We start from the raw sequence: 25,726 nt of genomic DNA, 5'->3' as shown, positions 1-25,726 counted from the left end.
GTTTACAGAGGAGGGGATAGGCCTTGTCATGGCTTTTCTCTTGTTGATCAGGAATAAGGGTTTTCTAGTCCAGATTTTAGACTACACTTGTAGTTCATGTGATCATCTACAGTAATATTGTGAACGGTGAGATATACAGAAAGCATTCAGAGCAAGGAGAAACATCTGGTTCAAAAAAATGAAGCCTATGCAGAAGTGCTACAAGTTGCTGTTCATCGAGGATCCACTTGAGGCTGGCTGAAGAGGGACCGGAAGTCACAGACACACCCAGTCAAAAAATGGATTTTTATGGCATTTAAAACATATTTATAGCCTGGTTCAAAAATTGCTTGGGGCTAAAACTCTAATTTCACAATCATTACACATTGAGGAGGCATCTAAATTTTTTTCTAACTGCAGTTTTGAAGATATCAGGATTGTCTGACCGTCCAATCAGAGACACAGCTCAACTCACGTGACTGACAGGCGCCTTAATGCTGTTAAAGAGGAAGCTGAAAGCCCACATCACATCATTTTTTTCTTTTTGCACTATACACTCTCTTAATTTTGTTTTCCTGTATTGCTGCTTTGACTCCTGGATTTCCCCTCAGGGATAAATAAAGTATATTCTATTCTATTCCATCCTATTCTGGTCTATTCTATTCTGCTCCATTCTATTCTATGTATGGCTATCAAATAGTCCATTTCAAATACTATATTACACATGTACTTTATATTACACATATTATCTATATATTACACAGTCCATGATTCAGAGCTGGATATGAAGTCACCACATCAAAGGACCTTTCTAAGAGCGAGGAAAACTTTTTCAAGCAACAGATCTGCATATGCACCTTAACACCCCTGACTTTGGTGTGACAGCGGATTGGAAAACCAGAGGTAATGAGAGGGGACAGTGATCATCGTTGGTTTCTAGATGCTCTTTGCAAAACTGGGTAACATGAGGTGTATTGAGGGGTTCCCAAACAGGCTACATACTTGTTTTCAAAGATCTTAAATAAAGAAGATCAACAAAAAGAAGAAAAGAGCATCATTGCCAGGTGTTGGTAAAACAGGTGTTTTGATGTAAGAGATTTGAGAAAACTTCAGAGAATTCGCTCAGTTGTCAAATACTTTGTGAGGAAATCCTTCATATATATATATATATACATATATATATATATATATACATATATATATATATATATACATATATATATATATATATATATATATATATATATATATATATATATATATATATATATATATATATATATATATATATATATATATATATATATATACATATATAAATACATTTATTTTCTGGACAAGTAACACCCTCCTCTTTAGTTCACCCTTTGATAACACACATATGGGGTTTCATATATCCTTTATGTACTGAAGAATTTTATACCCATATATGTGCATACTCCCTCAGTGCAGGTGTGCTTCTCTTATGTCATCCTTATCGTAGGACCACGTGGAAATTATTTCCTCCTGACCTAGAAATGACGTGGTTTCCATGGATACAGCTAGCATCATGTGAAGGAGAAGCATGACAGACATGCAGCTCCGTGCCCACCTCTCATCTCTTTACCAGAGATAGAAAACCCATCCCTCACACAGTGACCACATCTGGTCTAAACCCTCTCCTGGTTTAATCTCTTCTTCCTGCCTCAGAGCAGAAGTTTTCATCAGGGTTAAAACAAGCGTGTATATTTAACAGCAGCCTCCTCGTCTACATTCCTCTGATAAGTACACAGCCATTTAGTTGTGATTGTGGTTTTTGGGGACGGATGCTGAGTGGTTGTTGTGAGGGTTGTTGAGGAAACGGACTGTGTTTTCTAATTGAATGTTACCTCAGTTTCCCTCTGCAGAGGCTTCATTTCCCGTAAACACATCAGTGCAGACACACAATCGACTCTTACTTTCACATTTCAATTCTTCTCCATTCATTTTTCTACATTTGAGTCTCTGCTCTGTTCTTTTTCTGCTTCCTGTTGTTGTGCTGTAGTATATGAATGAGTGCAAGTCTGCATCATGACACCCAAAATGGAAATCATGACTCTTTGGATCAAGTACAAAGGTTATGATTCCTGATGTAAACACTGAATATACCTATTCTCTCTTCTTTCATGTCTCTCTTCCTGTTTTAGTTGAAAAAAAAAAAAAAAACAGGGAAAATATACTTTTTTAGAACACACTGGTATCAGGTGCACCATCCTTTGATCCTCTCCATGATCTCCATCTTCTGTCACTCCACTCTTTCTCTCCAAACCACAGCGACACATTCTCTGCCTGAACTTTCCTGACTTGCAACATCTCATCATGCCTCTGTTGTCTCACATCTTCTCATATCTACACTGATCTTACATCCAATGAGAGCACCACTGCCACCTACAGTAGTTTACAAGCCTGATATTGATTGACGAGCTCTGACAGACCCCACTGAAAAACACAACTGACTTCTATAGAGGCGGTAAGTGGTTATAATCAAATTGACATCCAATGGCAGCCAACTTTTTTATTTCACACTTAAATCAACAGAGCAGCTGATCAGAACTAGAGCAAGGCAGCATCAAACCGTCTGTTTTACTGTTTTTCCCCTGCTTCAACATGATATCTGTAACAGAGCTTGAGAAAACGCTTACTGTCTATCCTCCTCGTCAGCTGATGTTTGTGTGTGTGCTAAAGCTAATGAACTTACGCTAAACAATTAGCCTCATCGTGTTGAGCTGTCAGCTGCTTCAGCAACACACTGTTGTGAAGGTTGGGTTTAATTTATTCACCCAGCCTGCCCTGTTTGAAGAACAGCTACTGTGGATGGGTGTCATTTTTTAATGAGGATAAGACATTGATTTCAAATGCAAACTCTGTGCCATTTATTGTGCAGTAATCCAATAGAAGTATGATAAATCCTAATACTACTCCTAAGTCCAAAGATAATGATGCCAGTTATGTCAGTCAGACATAATAATTAATTCTTTGAGGGTGTAGTGAACGGACAAGCATCAAAGTATTGAGCACCGGATTGGTAGAACAGTGGTTGATTGGTAAACCCTGCTAAGAGGCAAAGTGGTGTCATAACTCAACACCTCTCGGCAGGCATAACTAATCAAACTGGATTTAAATGTTTTAGAAACAAAAAAAATGCATTAAATGATTATTTGCGATCTCACTGATGCTCTAAAATACATCTTGAGGTCACAGCAAGACAGTATTTACTAAGCTGCACCCAGAGGCACAGCCAGGATTGTGTGAATGGAATTAGCTAACACTCTTCAGCGCGTTACATAGAATCCTCTGCCATCAGTGTATGAGTGAATGAGTGAATGTGCCAGGGGGACAAGAAAAATGCTTTTAAAAGTTTACAAGTCCAAAAACTGATCCGTACCAGGAGCAGCCCCAGCCCTATTGTATCATAAAGAGAGCTACGTGACCGTGATAAAGAGCCTTTAATGAGTCACATCATCATTTCACTGAGTGATAAAATTCTCCTGTGAAGTCAGAATTAGCACCACTACTTATCCCACTGCTGCCAGGGTTTAGTAAACACTGATGTGGATGAAAAAGCTTCAATCCAAATGCCTCCAGCATGAGTAAGAGTTTCTAAGAACTACAGCACCCAGCTGTTATAGGACATCATTGAGCCTGTTTTGAGAGGAGTTTTTTTTTCTAATCTGTCAGACTTACATGTTTAGAGAGGCTGTTCGCCTTCGGGAAACACAGATGAAAAGGATTTGGGGATTGGATAACAAAATGATGAAATTGGTCTGTTCTTATTCTTTAAGAAATTAATTAATTTACACTAGTTTGAAGCTGAACACTGACTAAAAATCCTGGATCCTCTCTTCCCTTCTCCAAGAATGAAGCTAAGTGGATGATCTCCATTTGGGATGGAATAGAATAGAATAGAATAGAATAGAATAGAATAGAATAGAATGTACTTTATCAATCCCAGAAGGGAAAATCAGAGTCACAGCGGTAGTACAAGAAAATACTTATCGCAAAACATTTAATAATAAGTAAGAAGAATAACATAACAAGTGTAATCTCGAAAAAAACAGCTCGTCCGTAACTCTCCAGTCAACCTCCACCTCCACAGAGTCCAGGACTGAGCTGGACTTCTTCACCACTCTCTTTGGTCTCACTCCCTTGTTTCCTGTCTGCTCGCAGCAGGTGAAATCCTTCCAACGTGGCATTTGTCTCCAGTGTTAGCCCCATTAGCCATGTCTGTGAATTTCATGATGCTACTCTGCCCTCTGGTATTCCCTTTGGTGCTTGTTTAGCAAGGCTAGCGCAGCGATCCAATCAGAGATAGATCATACATTCCCCATAACAATGGATGGATGGAGAGGTCAATGTCATCTCTGCCTTGCTCACAACACAGTGCCAGCACATCGTCCTCACCTCCTTCTCCTCAGCTTGCAGAGAACACCAGCCCCAGCACCGGTTAGCATCAACATGCCACAGGCTGCTAATAGCTGATATCTCATGTGTAAACAATGCAACCATGGTTACACGTAGTATATCCAGACACAGGAGCGAAAAGAAGTAAAAACACCACTGCAAGCACAACCAGTTTGGGTTCAATGTCCACAAATGAGACATAAAAAGTAATAACTGGCTCCAAATAAAAAGAGAATCAAAAAGAAAAAAAAAAGTCAAAATAACAACAAAGAAGAGGGAGCTGCCGCTTGGGCAGCGAGTGAGCTAGGGATAAGTCAGCCTTTAAATGTGCAAATATTCATTGATTTATTAAGACACATGAGATGTGATTATTTTACTACCTTTGAAATGTAGTACACAACACCCAGTACAGACAGCATTTGCCAGAAATCTTGTCAGACTTTACTTTTTTAGTATTTAATCTCCATCCAGATCTATTCTTGGTGCTACATTCCTCTTCGCCTCTTGGGTTTGCATTTTCCGTCACAGGTTACACTCACACCTTCACAGTCACTATTGCTCACCTCCGGCTCTGTTAGATTTAATTAGGAAAACCCTCAATCAGCTATTTCCTGCTAGACCAGACTAAAATACTTCTCTCTCCCTAATCTCGCTTTGTGCCACTCAGAGATGAGTCAGTCCAAACCATTACTTTATAATTTGTGAACAAGTAGCTGCAGGAAGTAAATGTGGAGTGCTGAAGATGGCATTAAGGCTGCACTTACTCATCTTTTCCAATCAGTTTTACAGAAGGTTTGATTATGGAAATACTAAAATTCATGCAGGAACCCATTAGGTAGCTATTCTGGGATTTTGTGATGCAGTTTAAACCGGATCCCGTATTTGCGTGAGAGACTTAAGATGGCGTGTGGATCTGTTATGGAGGGTGTCATGGTGGCAGCGTTGCATGATTTGCCCTCAGACGCAGGTGTTCGGCCTCACAGCCAGGCTGGATGTCCCAACACTGGCACCTGGTCCTGCTCCTCCACAAGATATGCAGCAGTGCCATGATCAACATCTAAACCACAGCTTCCCAAAAGGTGGGGGTGTTGGGGGTTTGCAACCAGCAGCCTGTGACAGCCCCAGACCAGACCTCACTCTGCTGTGTATGCTTTGGCAACAAGTCCGCCCGCGCTCTCACAGCACACATGCAAGATCTCTAACAGATTTACACTTCCTGCTACGCACACTCCAGAGAGGAATGCACATGCACACTTAAACATCATAGAGATTGACTAGCAGCATATTTGCATGTTATATTTCACCATCTCCTCGTGCGAAAATGCTCCAGTAAACATCAGTTATTTGTTTTGTAGGATGCCTTTCTCCTGTGCAGGTGTCGTCAAAGATAAGACCCACATCTCACTAAGTCTTCACGCTCACATCCGTCAAATAGCCCTCCTGTTTCTCCAAAAGTTTACCCCCAAATCCAAGCAGCTCAGGAGGGCCAGACTCTTTACATTCCTCCAGACAGAAACTCAAAACAAAGACTCGCCGCTTTTAAATTTGATATCGTCTATATGTGGAGGAAAAGGGTTGACCAGAGAACAAAAAACAGAGATTAAAACCTGACAAAGTCAAGCTGCTCAGTGTTTGTTATCTAACTTTGCTGACACTGATTTATTCATTTACATTTAAATGTGCCAAATAAAATGAAGCAGAGTGTTTACGCAGGTCAGATTGCAGCGCAGTGAGTGTGTATCTTACTCTTCAGTCTGAGGAGGGGGGATTTAGAACGATTTATCTCTCCTTACATCCAGTCACTTCGCTGTACTCTGTATCAGTGTGCATAAAGGCAGATTTAGACCACATTTCGTGCAAGTGTTAGATCTTATCTTCAACACTTACACATAACTCACATACATGTGTCAGTCTTTGCTTTTGCAGGCCTGGATAATAAGTGAGCTCATTCGTTGTTATATAATCCTGGAGTAAGAGCATTAATTGAGTTTCTGGGCTCTGGCACTAACCCCAGGACAGCAGAAGTCATGCAGAAGCTTTCGAGTTGAGCCTAATTACTCAAATCAAAGCTGGAGTGCCTAAAAAATCAAGTTAGAAAGGAATTAAAACAGTGTTCTGTGTTTGTTGGAGGCAAAGATGAATAGTCTGTGAGCCACATAATACTCCTCAGCATGATATCTGTTGGCTTATCCTTAAAGTGCTCCCTGCTGCAGTATCTAATCCTATATTGGATGGATAAGCCAAACATTTCTCAGAGACATGCCCCATAAAAAACCTTTTCCTAGCCCAGTTTTTATGCTAAATATAGTTTGAAGCCACAAAAGCTTTCGTAACTTCCATACACAGACATAATATTTAGCATTAAAAATAAAGCAAACATGAATTTCATTCTAAAACTGGAAAAAAAATGGTGTGAGACTCTGCAAACCCTCTTGCTACTGGGTTTAAGCTGTAGACTGTATAATACATGGATGTCGTCTCTGTGATGTCACTCATTTGATTCAAAAGCAGAGTTTTGAAGATCATTGACAGCTATTAATTTGGTAGTGCTGACTTTTGGTTTAGTTTAGAGCTTTAGCTAATACAGAGCACTTAATTACTCTGTATGACAACATTTATTTACCCTTTGTTATGATTTATTTCATTTTCAAGAGGGCCCATGTACTGTTATACAGTTGGCATAAAAAAGAAGTAAAAAAGCAAAAGAAGCTCAAGCTCCATGAGGTTTGCCTTTGTACAGGCGGCCTGGGTTTGAGTCCAGCCTGTGGCCTCTTTCCTGTATGTCATCCCTCTCGCCCTGTTTCCTGCTCTGTCTAATGTTCTCTCCTCTCTGATTAAAGGCTTAAAAGCCCAAAAAAATAACTTAGGGGGGAAAGAGCAGAGGAAGTAAAGAGTTCTTTAGACTGGTTGCTGACAGGTAGAAACAGATAACTGAATGTAGTTTCTGTAACTTTCTCCACCTTTTGGACCTCAGAGGAGACACATTAGTGTCCTGGTGTGTGATTTCACAATGTATTATGGTATTGAGCAAGCATGAAAGGCGTGACGTGTAAACACACAGTGGGGGCTAAAACTCAAATACATTCACGCACACACACACACACACACACACACACACACACACACACACACACACACACACACACACACACACTGTGAGCCATTGTTACTACCTCTGATGCTGGCACTGCAGCGGAACGACTTTATTCTTCCATTACATCTCTGGGATATTTTCACTCACTGGCCACTTTATTAGGCACACCTGTCCGACTGCTGCGTTAATGCAAATTTCTAATCAGCCAATCACATGGCAGCAACAGAATGCATTGAGGCATGTAGACATGGTCAGGACGATCTGCTGCAGTTCAAGCCAAGCATCAGAATGGGGAAGAAAGGTGATTTAAGTGACTTTGAACGTGGCAGCTCTGTGGGCAAAAATGTCTTGTTGATCTGGTTTGATGAGTCTGGATTTTTGCTGCGACATGGGGATGGTAGGGTCAGAATTTGGCATCAACATGAAAGCATGGATCCATCCTGCCTTGTATCAACGGTTCAGGCTGGTGGTGGTGTAATGGTGTGGGGGATATTTTCTTGCCACACTTTGGGCCTCTTAGTACCAACTGAGCATGGTTTTAAGTCCACAGCCTACCTGGGTATTGTTGCTGAACATGTCAGGTTGTACACAGTGTTAACCGAATACTGTAGTTCTTTTGCTTTAAACAATCAAAATAATGAAGTCAACCCTGCTGGGTAATAAATACTTCGGTTTCACTTAATATTGGCAGGTATTAAATAATAATAGATGTGTAGGAAAACAGGAACTGTTCTGTTTTTAATGGAGAAGAGTCTAAACTTTATGTTCTTCCATGTTACATGTAACAAATCAAGTGCAACCATTAGCAGATCTACACAGTAAAAAATATAAATTAGTTTATTATTTTTTTATTAGAGTCCAGCTCCTGTCCACTTTCTGAAGGAATCAGGATAATCCAGCTTATTTTGGATCAAAGGTTTCCAAATCCTGCTCAAAGTTCTGAACAACACTTTCTGAAAGTTTGATCCAGATCAAAGCCAAAACAAGGTTACATAAGCTAATCTGATACCAGAGACCTTTTTATTCTCTGATTGAACTATTTTCAAGATTTGATTTAATCTGAAAGAAGAAATCCGGCCAATAACTTTTGAACTGTTTCACACCGTGCTTTCCTTTTTCTCCGCACAGAGAATTGCAGACGGGGAATCATTAAAATACCTCTGAATGGTACCCCCCAAACCACAACATAGTGTAAAAAGTTTTATTTGAAGAATACACCTGTGACAAAATACCTGCAGAAATAAGAGCTCAGCTGCTCTGTTTATGTGTTATACTGAAGGCTACCTGATGTTTTGCGTGGCTCGTAGGTCCTTGACCGATATTATGTTTGTTGTTATGTGACTGTCTGATCCTAAATACACTGAATAACATTTGTCTGTAATTACCTGCATGGTCCTCAACAAATACATAAGCACACATTATAGGTCAGAGTACAAAGCAGTGTATAAAGGCATTAAATATGTGTTATATCACAGGGTAAAGTGGCTGCTGTTGCTTAATCTTCTTATCTCAGTATGTACCTCACAGCATCTGACTGGGAGGAAGTGGGAGCTTAAAGGTCCAGTCAGTAAGAGTCTTTTGGAACTGTAAGAGGTGGTTTATATGATGCTGTGAGGAAGAAAGGAAAACCTCTCCTGTAAATAATCTGCTGTACCGAGTTGAGTTCTTATTGTTGGCGCTGAGCTTCTTAGTCGTGGCTGAAAGGGATTGTTGTTTCACTTATTTATTCATTTTGAGGTGGGGTTGTATGAGGTACTCACAGGAGATCTCGATCAGCTCAGCCCCTTGTTTAGAAGCCAGCCAGGGAGCTAGCATTGAAGCTGCACCACCAACAGCTGCAAATGGGTTCATCTGAATCACAAATTAAAACTAATTTAAAGGTAGAGTCAGCAGGACTTTCCTAAAAATTGAAAGTCAACTGTTACAGGAATAATCCTGCTCACTCGTCTCTTATGGGCCTCTATACATGTGTGTCAGTGTCTCAGTCTGCCTCAACCCCCTCATCTGCCTGTATGTTAAAGTTTTGGTTGTTTTGGGACGTTCCTGGGTGGAAAGTAAGAGCGGTTTTATGAGCCAATCACAGTGTGACCAGTGTTCAAGTGACTTTTCGTGTTGATAATAGCAAGTGGAAGACAAGCAGCTATGATAGTGGACGTAGCAGAAAGAAAAACACAACCAAAGTGAAACCAAACAGCGAACAGCTCAAGCTTTTTACTAAACCATGGTGAAGCTTGGCTCGACTTTCACTTGCTTTTGGGAACTTGGAGAGCAGCATGGTACAAAGAGTAACGCAAGCTGGCTGTCTACTAACCAGGTGGGTTTCAATTACTTGTGATTAGCTTGTGCTAACATGGCAAGTTAGGTGCACGGCTCTCGAGTCTCTCCCACGTAAAAATGCGTTGCTACAGGTAGTTGCTAGGCTGATGAGGGTGTTCACGTAGCCTCTGTCAGAGGCAGTAAATGTGTGCTGCTGCTAGCACTGAGCCAGGGAGGAGGAGCCCAGTTTGAATGTTGTGTTAACTAACAAGTTACAAAAACTCCTGCACGTCCTACCTTTAAATGTGCTCTCTGACCCAAACATTAACATAAGTGAAGGTGCACCAAATATAGAAAGTTTATCCTCTTAACTTTGCTGTTTGAAAACAAATCTACCTGCAGCTTTTCAGATGTACCGGCTTTGAAAAAGAAAAACTACAACCAAGAAAAGTGATTTTGTGTGCGACAGTGACTCATGTACTTTTACAGCTGCTCTGTACTCTGAGTACTGAGTTACACCTTTTAGCGTGTTACTGACTCATAATAAAAGCAGATACTTAAGGGAAGAAAATCTTGGCTAAAAGTGAAATTAATGTTCAGGTTTATAGTCTACAGCCTGAACTGTTCTCAATTTCAAAGTACAAAGTTTCTTTCTGAACAAAATTACAGGTTACTGTTTCACATTGATGCTAAATTCAGACTGTGCTATGTCTGAGGAATCTATTCAACTAAAATCAGACGTAAAAAAAAAAAAGATAAAAATTTGGAACTTTCTTTTATCTCAAACATATAAGCCAGTTGGTGGGGAATGTCCATCTGCTGTGAATCTGCTGCTTGTTGTATGTTCATAATCCACAATTTAAAATAAATAAAAAGTGCAAAAACTGGTTGATTGTCACATTTCAGACAATAGCTCTGCGTAACTATTAATGACTTTGCATTTTGTGAAAAGTTGTTTTGAACAAAGAAACGTGGTGTTAAAAAGATCTGCTCTCCATTCATTTGCTTCAAAACAAATGCACAATTTTTCAAGAATCACATCTTTATGACAGTGCTCATGGGAAACTGAGTCTTCATCCCAGAAAAAGTCCACCAGTTCATTGAGAAACAGTCTTCACATCCATTTTAATGCAGTTGTAAGTTTTCCCTGTGCCTCAAAGAAGTCCCCTTGTTGATGCCTCTTTAATGTGATTGGCTCATGGGATACCTGTACCGCTTAATGTCCACTCATGTTTTCTTCACCAGGATATAAACAAAGAATCTCTATGTGAGCCGAAATCTGAATATGACTTCAGAAAGACAAGGACAACAGACCTTTTTTGATATCCAAACATACTAATTACTGTCAAACTCAATCTTTGATACTACACTCAAATGAAAGCTAAAAACTCCTCTTGGGTACATAAAGTAGTATTTATTTCTCCATCAGTCTCTAAGTAGTAGCTTCTCCAGAAAGTTTTTACACCCACTGTAACCTGGCTGACCGTCTTGCTAGCATAAAGCAGCTACATTCCTGTGCAGCTCGAGGGGGAAGTTCAGGTGACAGCCGACCTACTTTGCCTGCAGCTCTGTAAACTGTCGGCTTGGCCACTGTCCTCTGTCCTCCTCCTCCACTTTCTTTCTGTTTACTTCACTTTTACATTCTTATGCAACCTCCCACCCTGGCTCCCCGTCTCCCTCTTTTATCTTCTGTTCTGTCATTTTGACTTTATTTCACAGACAGTATCTGCTTCCCCTGCACTTTTTAAAGGAGAGAACATTAGCTTTTCATTAGACAGCAGGTTTTCTGTTGGATAAAGGAGCTCTTGTCCTCTTGCTGCCAAGCGTTCACCTCCATAATTGGTTTCAGTGCACACCCAGCTGAGAAAATCACCCACAGAGAGAAAAAATGTTACATCTTACACACTTTTTTCTGCAGATGCAAAAGATTTTCTGCTTGTTTTGCTTTATATTTTATCATTTTGATTTAATGTGAACCCAGAGTGCAAACTGTCACATTTTCACCGCTGCTTGCAAGTGTGCAGAGATTCGCCTCTGTTATGTCACACCCTTGATATTCTGGTAATATTGCATAACTGTCTTTTATACAGCAACTGTGTAAACGTGTGTGTTTGTGTGTTTCAGGATGTGTTAACCCTGCAGAGCTGACCACAGAGCGAGCCCACTCTGCTGTGGAGGAGATGTTTGAGACTCTCAGAGGTCTGAGTCACACCAGAGACCACCTGAAGCAGCTGCGCTCCGTCTACACAGCCAGCGACGGTGTCCACCAGGTCTGAAACACTTGAACAACACGTCAACTTTCTCTTTTCTTTCCTCTGGAGCATATAGTGACTGTATATTGAGGAGTAGGTGGAGCTAAATGTTCACAAATGAACACAGTAGCTTGTTGCTAACTCCAAGCTGCTGTATTTTTCAGCAGGCTGCATCAACGGAGTAATTTGATTGGATGCTGATTTAGCTTGAAATCCCAGGCTTAAAACAAAATCTAAATAGATTGTGAAGTAAATATTGATTTAAAATTTTAAGTAAGGCATAAATCTTTTAATACAGAGAATGAAAGTTAGTCTTAGACCCATAAACTATATATTTTTATAAATATCCTCATACCAATGGTTTCCTTAACAACAGCTAATTGTTACTTGTAAAAAGAATATTTGTTTAAACTTTTCTATTGCTTATTGTGAGCACAAATGTAATTTGCAAGAAAAGCAAAGCTAGGCATTCGAAGGCAATCAAATTGGGGAGACTCCAACATATCCAAGTTTTTGATGATTTGATGAACCGTGGAAGATGAGCGCATCTTGGAAATATTAAAGATCTAAAAGTACAAAAAAAGATGGTGCTCCAGAGTAAAGGGTGCGAACACATCTAAGAATACATAGAAGAAAAGACAAGAAAAATATCCTGTGCAAGTTTTGCTCTCTGGCAGAACCATGGAGGTTTTTTTGTTTGTTTGTTTTGTTTTTTTTTATTTGTTTTTTTGAACAGCGGCTCCTCATGAACATTTGATGTTTCTTTTTTTTTAATTAATTTATTTTTATTTTTTATTAAATAAAAAAAAAATTTAAAAGAACATTTGATGTTTCAAAAGTGAAAAGGGTTTCTCCTTCGATGTGCTCTCTATCCTTTAGTCTAACATCTAACCCCTCTTTTGATGATTTAAGGTGTTAAAATTCCAATCTGGAAACTCTCAGCGCTGTCACTCAAGGAGCTGCAGGTTGTAGCACTTCAGCATTGGCCAGAGGCCGCCTCTTGGTGTAAGCTCACACCTCTGTTGGCACGATAGCTTAGTACAGACTCTGATCAGCCCAGAGGTGAGCTGGGATCAATCCTAACCCCAGCAGAGTTTACTTTAAGAAGAAAACAGCCATAAGGGTTAGTATGAAGGAGAGACGGATGAAATGTGTCTGCTGTGAGACATTCACCTTCACTACTCACAGCACAGCTGCTTTAATGCCAGTGTATTGGGAGGGGGCGTCACTAGTCATCCACTTTGATTCAGCACCTCCAGCTGTCTGTCCTTTACACAAACAGTGCAAACATTTACTGCTGTGTGTCATAACAGTGCATTAAAAACATGTGTTAAGTCTGCATGGGAACCTCCTGCATCACAAGCTTCAGACTGACAGGAGTCACTGTGTGAGAACCACTGAAAGGTATGATAGACGGTGGATGCCCTGTACGCTTTCAACATGAAGGATAGCCTTCACATTTTTTTGGCAATTTTTTATTATGTCAGTAAAAAGTGCAGTTAAAGCAACCTCTGCTAATGGGTAAGTAAAACTCCACTCCAGAAACCCAAAATGTCTTTAAGAGACCCTGAAGAAACCGCTTCTTTTATCAAACCTGTAAAACACACACTCACTTTGTGTTGCAGGGTAATTCAAAAGTCCAAGGTTTCCACTTTAATCTTAAAAGTCAATGTCACAGTCACAGGGCAGGTTATTAACATTTACTTTCCACTCTCTCCCTCATGTTTTATTCTCTTATTTTTCACCCTGTTGCTGCAGTGCAAACACAGACACAGATTTCGACGAAGACCTCTGGCCTTCCTCTCTTTTGTCCCTCTTCAGTTTGCGTCACGGCGGCACAGAGAAGGAGTTCAGTGTGAGAGCCTCTTCAGAAACTGTCTGCTCCTTCAGGCTTATGTAACTCTGGAGGCCTCTGTGTGCATTGGAAAGCTTTATGCCCATGAAAAGACTCACCTTTTTCATGGACAGTAGCTGTCCTTCACTCTGATTGGGCAGCTTTTTTAGAGAGTTATTGGTCAGGAGCACCAAGGTTAGTCGATGAAAGTTGAAGAGTGTTACTTTTTTTTTTTCTTTCAAGGTCTTTTTTATTTTCTCGGTCAAATACGTGGAAGGAATAAAAGACACAGACAAGAGACTGAATGAAATCTCTGCTGGGCTTCAACAGAAGCTTTTCAGACGCTCTCTGTCTTTGTTTGTCTTTCACCCTCTCTTTGGGCTGATGGAGGTTTTGTGTTCCTTGGTCTCTCATAAGTCCTGTCAAACAATAAAGCAGAGGGAATCAAAACCTTACAGATGTTGGAGATGAAAAATACAGTAATACTCAAAATAAAGATTTGAAAGGAGCACATAAGGCATTTAAAGCTTACTGATTCAGCATTGTTAACATTCATACATACACCGTTCCAAAAGCTAAACAGATTTCTCGATTTTGACGTAATTAGTCAAATTAGTTCACACATGGGCTGCCATCCTTGATTGCAGTGACACCTTTGGCCGAGATCACGATCACTTCATGTCATGAGGTGTGTATTGGTTTTGAAACAAATGAAAGGGGAGCAGATCTCATCTTAATGCTACTTTAATTTTTCCAAAAAGAGATTTTATAGCACACAGCTATGTACTAAGCTCTGCTCACAGCCTGGTGCTCTGAGACGTGTCCGTAACATAAGTGAATCCTGGTTGTGTTTTACCAGTGCTCATCCACCAACTTCAACCTCACCAAGCAGAGCTAACGTAACCTCACTCTTCATTTTATTGATAGATTCCCAAGTTTGAACAGACCACTGCAGAATAACTGCTGCATGTGGGATGAACACTATCACTCTCCTGTTTAGCTTTCCTCTGCTCTGACACCCTCTTTCTTTGTGACAGTCCAGCTCCAGAGTCTGCAAATCTTTGTGTCTATGTGCCTTGAATGGATTCATGTTCTCTCAGTAAACGCCAACCTGATCACAGATACTGAGAAATATCATTTAGAAACATTCAATGTTAATGATAGTGTAGTGGCAAAAGGAACGGTTTACTAAATATGCGAATTGAGCTTAATGTTAATATGTTGATTTAAGAATTAAGATTAAGTGTTCAGATATGGAAAAAAAGGTGTAGTTGCCCTTTAACGTCTCTTACGCGGACACAGATGTTTGTTTACTTTTCGTTCTCCATCAGTTTCAGTCTGTGCCTCATAGTGAGGGAAGCATACAGTTTTCTTACCTGCTTTTCTGCAATAGATGCAACCAGTGTATTAGTCAGCCACATTTTCCCAGTCTGTAGAGTTGTATTTTTGAAAACAAATTAAACGGAGAGTTTATATTTTTTCTTCATCACAGTGTGTCTGGAGTGGATCTGTTTGATCTTGTAGCTGAGCTAACAGTGAAGTAGTCGTGGAAGTAGTCTTTTGCTACGAGGGACGCAGTGTAAGTTATAGCAATTCTTCACAAGAGATAAAACCTCTTCAGGTAGTAATCAAATTATTGATTGCTGATTATGAACAGATAAATTTATAACAGTGAGACTATCTCAAGTTTAGGTATAAAGTACCCACAGAACCTCTAAGAAACCATCGCTAAATGTTTGCTTGTCTGACGACCAGTCCAGGGTGTACCCCACCTCTCGCCCAATGACAGCTGGGATAGACTCCAGCCACCCGCGACCCTGAACAGGATAAGCTGTTCAGAAAATGAATGAATGACTGAAGTATGTCAGCTGGGTGAAACGAGCACAGCTCTGTTGAACTGACTGGAAGTGTGCACTACATCCTGTCATCACTATCACTTCCCTCAAAAAAAAGAGCTTGAAGATGGCTTTTCTTCTCCTCTGACTCTTGGTAAAAGAGTCTGAGTTTACACGGAAACACTGAGGGCCTGAAAAAGCTGTAGTATGCATGCCAGGCCTGTACTTGGTGACAGAACTGCAGAGACACACCCCTACACAAACCAGAAGAGGTCCAGCACAAGCACAGTGTGGCAGTCTGCCATTGTTACTATTGTTGGTGTTGTTCACTTACGGCAATTTAAGTTGCCACAATGAAAGTGAAATGTGCAAAGCGGAGCACACTGTCAGTGTTTCCGCTGAAAACTCTGGATTGCTGTTTACAAAAGTTTCCTTTTTAGGTCGGATAAATGCCGTTTCTGCATAAACGCTAGGCTAAAATGCAATACTTTTGGATTTCACCCCTAAACTGTTGTCATGTAAACGGCTCCTAAAAACATGCGACGATGTGGAAGTACCAAAATCTGCTGTCTTTGAGTGTCGGCTTGAAGCTGGCTCAAGAAGTACTTTAAGTCACATACACACCAAGCCAAAAAAAAATATTTTCAAAGCAGGAATAAATATGTTTTACCGCCTGGTATAAAAAAACGTCTCCCTGAATCACTACTTTCACTGTTAGCACACACTGTACAGGGATGTATATTTTTCTAACTCAGTGTTAAAAAGATATTAAGATTGTCCAATCAGAGGTTAGGCTCTACTCACATGACTGATGGGCACCCTATAGCTGTTAGTGAGGAGACTTAAAGCCACTCTGTTTCAGAAACAGACCGGTGCTATCAGGGAGACCACTACCATTAAATAAACAGCCTATAATTTTTTTCCCCTAACTGTGGAGCTCATCCTTCCTCTCTGCAGATATCATGAAGGCAGTCCGTGCAGCGTATCCTATCCTAGAAGAGATGATCTGAATCTGAATGATATTTCACTCAGCTGAATGACAGAAACACTACATGTCACCTTACCACAATGCGCTGATATCTGCAGCAGAGTGTTCATGCAGAACGAGCAGAATGTGTTGGATTAGATCAGAACTTTCTGTTCCTGCTGAACTCTGAAAGGATTCATATAGAGAGGAGAACAGCGTCACATCTGCAGCTACTGGATCTTCATGATAAAACATCAAAAATCCATCGTCTCCTCGTGGCGTGTCGCCGCCCATCTGATGAAGCCAGTCTGCAGGATGAGACACTTTCCTCTAATTGAAGTTTCTCTGAAAGTTGTTCCTCTAGTGGTCCTAGGATCCCAGCGTGCTTCCATGAGTAACAGTGACTGTGTGCTGTTAGCTCTATCAAATCATCTTTTACCCCCTCTTAAACTGCTGGATTAGATTAACAAGTAGATGTGTTATAAATGTGCGTCATGGTTTCTCTGATAGCTCCAATCAGGTGCACTTTATTGGAGACATCATTAATCAAACCGGCTCACAGCAGCACACACTCCTTCCCAAACACATGCGCAGTTGTTGTAAAAGCAGCATTAATATTTCTAATTTTCTGAACACATGACACGCTGAGGCCAAGAGAACACTGTTAAGTTTCCAGGAATGATTACATCAATGAAGTCTGGGTAGCAGCCTGAAGCAGCAGGGGTTTAATGCTGTCTGTTCACTCTGCAGAGAGGGGACGCTGCATCTCTGTGACGGCTGAAAAACACTCACTGTAAACGGAGAGGGTACTGTGGGTAACTTAAAAACACAACCCCTGTTTTTTGTCTTCATGTAACTCAGCGATACGTGGATCCTATGAAATCGTTAGTGTCACAGCTCCATTTGTACATTCTCATGTTTGAGACTCATGGGTACCATGATTCTACTTTAACCTATTCTGATTTAAGATGAGGTAAAACTGACTGAAGTTTTAAGCTTATGGCAAAAAGCTCCTCACTTTTTTAAATCTTGACTTATTCATGGACGCCTTAGTGCTGGAGTATGACATATTTATTACCTGTGAAAGTAACATATGCACATAATGCACTATTCATTAACTATTTCTTTGAATTATTTCTGTGAAAACTAGTCACTAAGTGTGCTCAAACATTCTTGTTCCATCATTGCAGGCTTAAGAAATCAAACCTATTCTTTACCTCAACTGTCTCTTGATACCAGGGGCTCTAATTTCGTAGACCAGGCGCAAGCGCACCTGCCCTGCACCGGCCTACACCGCACGGACAGGGCATGACCAGCGCACGTTGCAAATTTCCTGCAGTGCCAAGGGAGGCACAGTCAAGGCGCAGAGGAGCGCAGAGCTCCGTGTCCACGGCTCCCTCCGCGCAAATGGCAGAGAGGGAGGAGAAAAGCCGTCAGTGGGTTTAACACAGCTGAGCGCTGTTTTCACCAATCAAATGAGCGCCTCTCCTCGCCTTTAAATGCCCTGCGGCCGAGGCGCAGCATCTAATTGGTCTGACTGATCCCCAGCACCGCGGAAACAGTGCTGGTAGCGGAGACGGTCAGAGCCGCTGTCCCTGCAGCAGGAGAATGGACAGCGGGGGACACCAGGCGCGTCACCATGTGGGCCAGCTCCCGGAACAGATGTAATCTGTTCCTTTGTCATTAATAGGAGTACAAAATAAAGAGGCAGTTACACAGCTGGCTTATCCATTCAGAATACTTTGATCCACCTGCACTCCTGGTTTGTCATCGCCAAATAGCAGAACCTTTGGTGATATACTGTATACTCTCCCAGTGTCTCCACCTCATCCTCCTTACAATAATGTACTCCATCTTTTTAGATCAGGTTAAAAATAAAGACTAAAACAGAGAAATATGGGAAATCACGGGTAAATCCTGAGTGACAAACATTTATTTTGTCTCTTTTTTTCTTCGTCTTTTCTCTCCCTCTTTTCTTTGAATTAAATGAAATGAGAGAACCAGATATACTCAGTATCAGATGTTAAAGCTGTTTATTGTTTAATTGTAAGATGTGCATCAAACTTCCAGCTGCCGTCAGGTTAACTTTCCATTATGACAAACGGCTTTAATCTGACATCAGATGTGACGGGACAGTTAATATAGATATAAATGTATATGCTGGTTCAGAGAGTTACATTAAATAGTGATTACTGTGATTGTTTACTGCATTAAAATGTGTGTGACACTCTGGAAATCTGCTTCTGAGGCTTTGATGACATGTGCGCACATGTGCGCCTGTCACCAAATTACAGCTGCGTGGGGTGCGCTCCGCCTTGCGCGAGGATAGACCAGGTTGGAGCTGGCGAGCTTTCAGCGCACTTTTGGCACGAAATTGTTACTGCGCCAAAATGAATCTGTTGACACCTTCCCCTGGTGTGCCGTCAACTCCCCCTGGCACGCCGTCACACCCATCTCTGCGCAGACGGTCTACCAAATTGTCAAATTGGCAGCGCACGGTGGTGCGCCGCACGAAATTAGCACTGCGCAGGCTGCGCCAGGCTTGCGCCCCCTGCGCTGCACCACAAAGTTAGAGCCCCAGATGATGAGTGCTCAGTTTTCTGCAGTGTTAAATGCTGCATAAACATCAGCAAACTCTGCTTCTGACTGAGGAAAATGTTCTCCAGTAGGGGGGGATATGAGGAAAATGTGTCAGGACATTTTTATGGCAGGATCCAGATCTGGATTTTTTCAAGCTTGTTTTTCATTTTCAGACTAGCATGTGCTGCAAACAACATTTTTAGTCTCAAATATTTCTCATCCTGAACATTTTTATACACATTTTCTTCCACTTTATTTTCTTACTTTGATGTAGTCTTGTGTCATGTAATTTTTGAACTCTAAATGTTCACTCTTAATCACATTTACACATCATGAGACTCTAATGCCACGGCCATATCGGACACGAACTCGCGAATTCAAATGCGCGTCACACCTGTAATTCGCAGCGTGAACACGCGAGTCTGGACGCTGGACTATTTTGACAAGCTGAGGGGCTGACGCGCGTCACTGTGCAGGCGGAGTAGAGAGCCCGCTCATTTAAAGACAGAAAGCCCAAAAAAGCATCTGAAAAACAATAAGCTGTGGTTTCAAAAGCATGACAGGAGAGTGTGTAAAGGCTTTGGAGATCACAATCAAGGCCTGCTGCCTCTCCCTGGTAATCCACCTCCACTGGCCCTGCCTGGCTGTTCCCTGCGACCTCATCCTCAACCCCCTGACCCATGTTCCTGGAGGTCTCCTTGGGGATAATGAAGGGGTCAAGGAAGGAGAGGACCGCAGAGAACTTCCACCTTTTTTCTCTGGCTCTGCCCCTGCCCCTCCCTCCTCTCTATCAGGCTCAAAACTCCGCTGAGGAAAACACAGTCGGACTCAGTGATGACCCGTGTAGGCAAATCCAGCTGGAAACTAATATTTACAGAACTTACCTTCAAAACTTGTCTCCTCAGTGACTTTCACCCAAGCCTGCTCCTGTTTTTTCACGTCGTATCGTAAAACTCTGGATAATGACACACCACACAGATAATTTTCTCCTCCATCTTCCAGCGGGGTTGGAGTTGGAGCAGGTGGCGGTCCCCCCCCCAACAATGTCATCGCTGATTGGCTGCCTCGGAACAGCCTCACGCAAATTTGGGTCAAAAGTTCAATCATTTCAACTCAAGCGTAGATGCGTCTAACGCCCCAAACAGGCTGGCGTCAAAATTTGTCTTTGCATTGAGTTTGTATGTAATCTTGATGCAAATTCGCTTTCGGTGTAGCCATACTATTAGAGCTCTAAGAGTTGTTCAGTTTCTGCAAAAATAGCTTCTTACAAATAGGCTTTGCACAGTCCAAATGTAGTTTTGTCAACCATTATACTGTGCATGTGACAGAAAATTTAAGTGTTAACATAATTTAGAGCATGATTCATTTCAGTGCCAAAATTAATACATTGTAAGATAAAAGCTGAGGCCGTATGAAGATGGGTCTTGGGCCATGATTGGCCCTGGGTCTGACTTTGGACATTCCTGCCTTAGTAAGACAATTTAATATCTAATTAAATCAAATTTGAGTTGCACCATTTTTTATCCAAAAGGCTATTTTTCATCCGTCATCCCTGGCTGGATGTTAAGACTGTCCGTAAATGTTTGTTGTCAACCTGCATGAAATTCTTCAAAAGTTCTTAGCACCCCCTGATCATTTTTGTGCACTTCCTCAAGTTTGGGTTCAATCGCATTTTCACAAACACAACATTATGTCCTGATTCTACGAAACATCATTCCAGGAAACATAATGCATCAGTTTTACCTGACAGCACTGGCCACCACCTCAGCTGAACTGTGTACTCTTCAGAGAGAGTATCAGCTCACTAAAAGCACAAAACAACATATTTTCTCAATGATGTGTGTTGCTGCTCTGCCAAGACTCAATCCTGACAAACCACAAATTGTCAGTTTCACACATTAGTCTTTGTACAGAAAACAAAAAGGGGCGATTGAATGCTAATGTGAACTTTAGAGGAGACGTGCTGCACTATTTTTAACATGTTCGAAGGAAAAGAACAAGCAGAGCGCACGTTTTGATTCAAACCCAGGGATTCATTTTTTAGAGACTTAAATTAGATGCATAGTACAACTTCATTTTAGCTGAATGAATAATTTCTGTTCTGTACTCTGCTCGATGTGTTTTGGAAATGCTACATGTTTAAAAAGCAGCTGTGTGAAACTGATACTCACATGTTATGGTTGTGTTTGTGCAGGTACGGATGAATTTTTAATATCAACGCTCTGGTGTTGAAATTTGACTGATGCTGGGGTTGTTTTCATCCTGTGGGTGTGTGCTGTAGAGGTTAAATGGTCTGCGCTAAGCGTTTTTGGACAGTAGGGTGTGTGTGTGTGTGTGTTTGTGTGTGTGTCACTGTTTACACTTGGGTTGCTGCTGTTTGTGAATGTGTGTGCGCAGGCGTGTTTTTTTTCTGGTGAATCACTAATGTGTTTACACTCGTGTTGATTTCGGTAAATGTTAGTTTATATAATTCATGATTTACACAGCATGAACTGCAGGATTTTCCCCGGGGCGTAATTTCTCTGCTGCTCCAGGATCAGATGAGTGGGAGGCTGGGGCAGAAAAACATAGCACTACTTATTTAGGTGAGAGGATGCCTGTAGGCACAAACACCTGGATGCATCAGTATCTGATAAATGCGTGCGTGTTCAGTGGTTATATAAGCACTCATGTGGAGGAGTTTTCAGACAACTCTGTGAAACATCTAAATAAAAAGTTGCGCTCCTTACCTCCCTCGCATTTCGCTTAATATGTCACTGAGGTGAAATGAGGAAAGTCAGCCAGTGTCGCCTCTGTGAGGTAACCGACTGCTCTATTTTAAGACTCCAGCTTTTTCAGAGCACTCAAATAAAGCTCTGCCCAGTCTTATCCAGGTCTTTATTGTTCTTTGAGACAGCAAACTGACTCGCATGAGACCAAAAATCTGGGCTGAATTCTTTGAGGTTTACAGCTGGTACATTCTGTCCCGGTTATCTGGGCAGGGGAAGCTGAGCTCATTTTACTGTGGGGGATTGTTTTCCTCTTGAATCACCTGTTAAAAATGATCTAAGATATTTATGAAGCCAGGTTAGAGATTTGTTGCTCTGTCTTTTAGAGGACATCAACACTTAAACATGCAAACCTTACATCAGAGAGGGGAAAAAACTATCGGTGTCAGGAGTTTGTAGAAGAAATACAAGCAGAGAACAGTCTCCTCTTTTTTTTTCAAATGTACAAGTGAGGCCACAAAGGTAAAGGCTGGTATTGTTACCATCCATCCATCCATCCATCTATCCAACCTGCATGGCAGCTTCTTCCACTTGTGCAGGGTAGGTTTCTAGAAAGCAATCCAGACATATGGTCTCCCAATCCTCCCCAGATGTGCCCTGAAAACCTTTAAAGGGATTGCCAGAAGTTATTCTGATCAAATGATTGAACCATCTTCACTGAATCAAAGGAGTGGTGTCAGCCCCCCCTCCTCCTGATGTCTCAGCTCCCGACCTCATCTCTACAGTCAGGTTTATACCATAGACTGTATAAAACATGGACGACATCACCCGTCTGTTTCTGAAGCAGAAAATGAAGCACACCAGCTGTAGCGGCCATATTGGTAGTGGCAAGGGCTTCACCTACAGCCATAGGGCCCCGGCGGTCACGTGACCCTAAGCTGTGCCTGTAATTGGGGGAGCTCGCGATCTTAATATTCTCTAAATGGCCGAGTTAGAAAAAAATTAACCCCCGTACAGTGGGTGCCGGTAGTAAAATTAGCGCCTCCAACAGGAGACGTTTTTTGAACCAGGCTGTAAATAGGTTAATTCTGCTTTGAAAATGGCTTTGTTTGGCTTGGTGTGTATGTGACTTCCGGTACTTCTGGAGCCAGCCTCAAGCGAACACTCGAGAAACAGCAGATTTTAGCACTTTTGCATTGTCTCGTATTCTTAGACCAGAGGTTGCTGCTTGGTTTATACTCAGCATTGACTGTACAACGTAACGGTCAGTGCAGTGGCAGGAACTACATACTTGAACATTGATGTGCCACTCGTCACTACTCCTTCCAAACATTTAAGGCCCATTTATGCTCAATGTTTAATATGGATGAAGATACAGACAAAGCCTTCTGTCTGTGCTTTGTGTTCATTTTGTCCGTATTTCTGCATGATACTGGTGAAACGGAGCAATACCACTGCAAACTGTGGAGGCAGTGTTGCTGTTACCACCCTGATGCGAAAGTAGATATCAGAGGAGATGAAGACTTGTACACATGAAGCCGGGTATTTTCAAGAACAGATATTCCCCCTTCATTTATTTTTTTTTAGAATACAAAAATCTGCCGACAAGTTTGGCTCAAAGCATGCCAAACCCATATGTGACAGTGTTTTTTTTTAGACGTTAAACCTGTGCCAACCAATCAGAAGGAACTCCTGTCATACGGCTTTGATGTTAGAGATCCAAAAACTCTGTTTCCTGGTGTACACATGAAACCAACAAACTGGGGTTTTTCAAAACCTTCACCTCGGCCAGAGTTTTCATGTAAACAAGCAGTGGAGTTAGATGGTTTAAGTGATTCAGTGTTTTCTCCAAAGATATGTCAGGAAAACGAAACCACCAAACAGAAGAGAGCCTGAATGAAAAGCTTTTGATATTAGATTCATTCTACTTTCCAGCCTGAACCGTTTTCACAAGATTTTGGAAGTGACCAAAAGATTGGGATCATAATACAAGTGGCCAAAATTAGTTCCCTTTGCAGGATGTCTGAACTCAATGTTAGGCCTGGTTTTTGCTTGAGCACCAAACCAAAATGTAACTCCATGTCAAAAATGACGCAGCCTCTAAGCATTGGTAATTTGGCATTTACAGAATCCCTGTATGCGGGCCGTACAATTAGGCCATATCCACACATAGCCCAGTATCTGGGATCCTGCTGATATTTTTATATGTTTAAGCCTGTCATTCACGTGGGATCACAGTTTTATGTCACTAAAACAATCATTTCAACAAACTGGGGTTTTTTAAAACCTTCACTTCGGCCAGAGTTTTCAGAAATTATTGTTTTAGTAACATAAAACTGTGATACACAACATAAAACTCTTCTGTTTGGTGGTTTATTTTCCTGACATATCGTTGGAGAAAACATTGAATCACTTAAACCATCTAACTCCACTGTTTGTTTTTACATTTTACACAATGGTACCACGTAAGTGTTGATAAATACCTTACCTCAGCACGTTTTATTTGGTATGAAGTTGTCTTGAACAAGGAAAAATTTTCTGTCCCGATCTCCATTTAATTCCAAAACAAACACACGCCTGGTTAAAAGTCACATCTTCACGACAGTGTGTGTGAGACTTTGGGCCAGAAGGTGGCAAGGCAGTCCAGTTAAAACAAATCCTCCTCTCAGCATCGTTAAAGTTGTTGGATTTTTTAGAGTATCAAGACTAGAAAGACTGACTCAGGAATGCTACAGTCTTAAACCAAAAGAGTCTGACGCTTGAACACAAGTTTAATGGCCTTTAACATGAACATCGCTGACTTCAGGAGCTCCACGGAGAGGCACTGCCAGGCTAACACAGCCATGCCTCTAATTATGCCTAATTCCTAGATGTTAGAAAATGAAAAACAGATGAGTTTTATTAATATAAGAAAGGAAACAATCAGTGCTCAGACATTGTTTACAGATGTTTTGGACTGTCATCCTCATATCTACACTCACCAGTAGAGCATGGTGATAAATTCAGAAACAACATCTCAAAATGGAAACCACATCCTCGTTAGTCTGAACAATCCTCTGACCTGACCGTAACCCTTTTTTCAAGAGGAAACATTCTGAAAACAAAGTGCTGTTTTTAGCATCATTTAGCAGAGCAGGGATTTTTCATCCTGATTGCTGAAGTGTTCAAACTCTTCAAAGTGAGGTGACTCATAAGTCAGAGCCTGTCGGGTCAATCCGAGCTGTTTATAACCCACACCCACGACTATTCACATAAGCATACAGAGGCTGAAACTCCAACAGCTCTTCATCCACTTTTATACAAACATGTATTCACACACAGACCATTCACTGTGGAGAATAACAATGGTTAAAAAAAGAAATCCTCACTCTGGCTATTTTTTGTCCCTGGCTAACTTTATTTCACTGTTTGGTTTGTTGTTTGTGTTTTTCAGGCCACCTATTCTCCGTTCCTGCGCCAGATCCTGGAGGAAGTCTTCCACCCGGACAAACCCGAGTGTCCAGACATCGAGCACATGTCCGGAGGCCTCACAGACCTGCTCAAGTCCGGCTTCAGCATGTTTATGAAGGTCAGACACCGCTCACATGCGCTGACACACTCGTAAACACACACGTTTGTGTGTAATGAGGTCAGCCTTGTCACAGCCTCACCCACCCTGTGGCAAACTCCTACTGTGGACAACAAAGTGTCCTCTCCCACGGCTTCAGACTGACCTGATTCGACAATTTTGCTGATTAAGCGTTTCATGTTGGCACAGTTTTGCCCTGCCGCACTGGCTGATCCATCAAAAAGCAGCCAAATA

The 25,726-nt window shown here is 41.4% G+C and overlaps 1 protein-coding gene across 1 annotated transcript in view; it reads left to right on the top strand.

The window, feature by feature from the left end:
• The window catches only part of scfd2 (sec1 family domain containing 2), a 182,989-nt gene that overhangs the window by 139,378 nt on the left and 17,885 nt on the right, over nt 1-25,726 (top strand). Inside the window, exons 6-7 of the mRNA XM_074669124.1 lie at nt 11,873-12,018; nt 25,358-25,492. Of these exons, the coding sequence (XP_074525225.1) occupies nt 11,873-12,018; nt 25,358-25,492 (281 nt within the window). The remainder of the gene's footprint in view (nt 1-11,872; nt 12,019-25,357; nt 25,493-25,726) is intronic.

The sequence above is a fragment of the Halichoeres trimaculatus genome, unplaced genomic scaffold, assembly GCF_033239565.1.
Source record: "Halichoeres trimaculatus isolate MK-OKI-2021-1 unplaced genomic scaffold, fHalTri1.1 fHalTri1_scaffold_4, whole genome shotgun sequence".
NCBI classification, from domain to species: domain Eukaryota; kingdom Metazoa; phylum Chordata; class Actinopteri; order Labriformes; family Labridae; genus Halichoeres; species Halichoeres trimaculatus.
The sequence above is the reverse complement of the archived record's forward strand: the minus strand, read 5'-3'. Positions and strand labels throughout refer to the sequence as shown.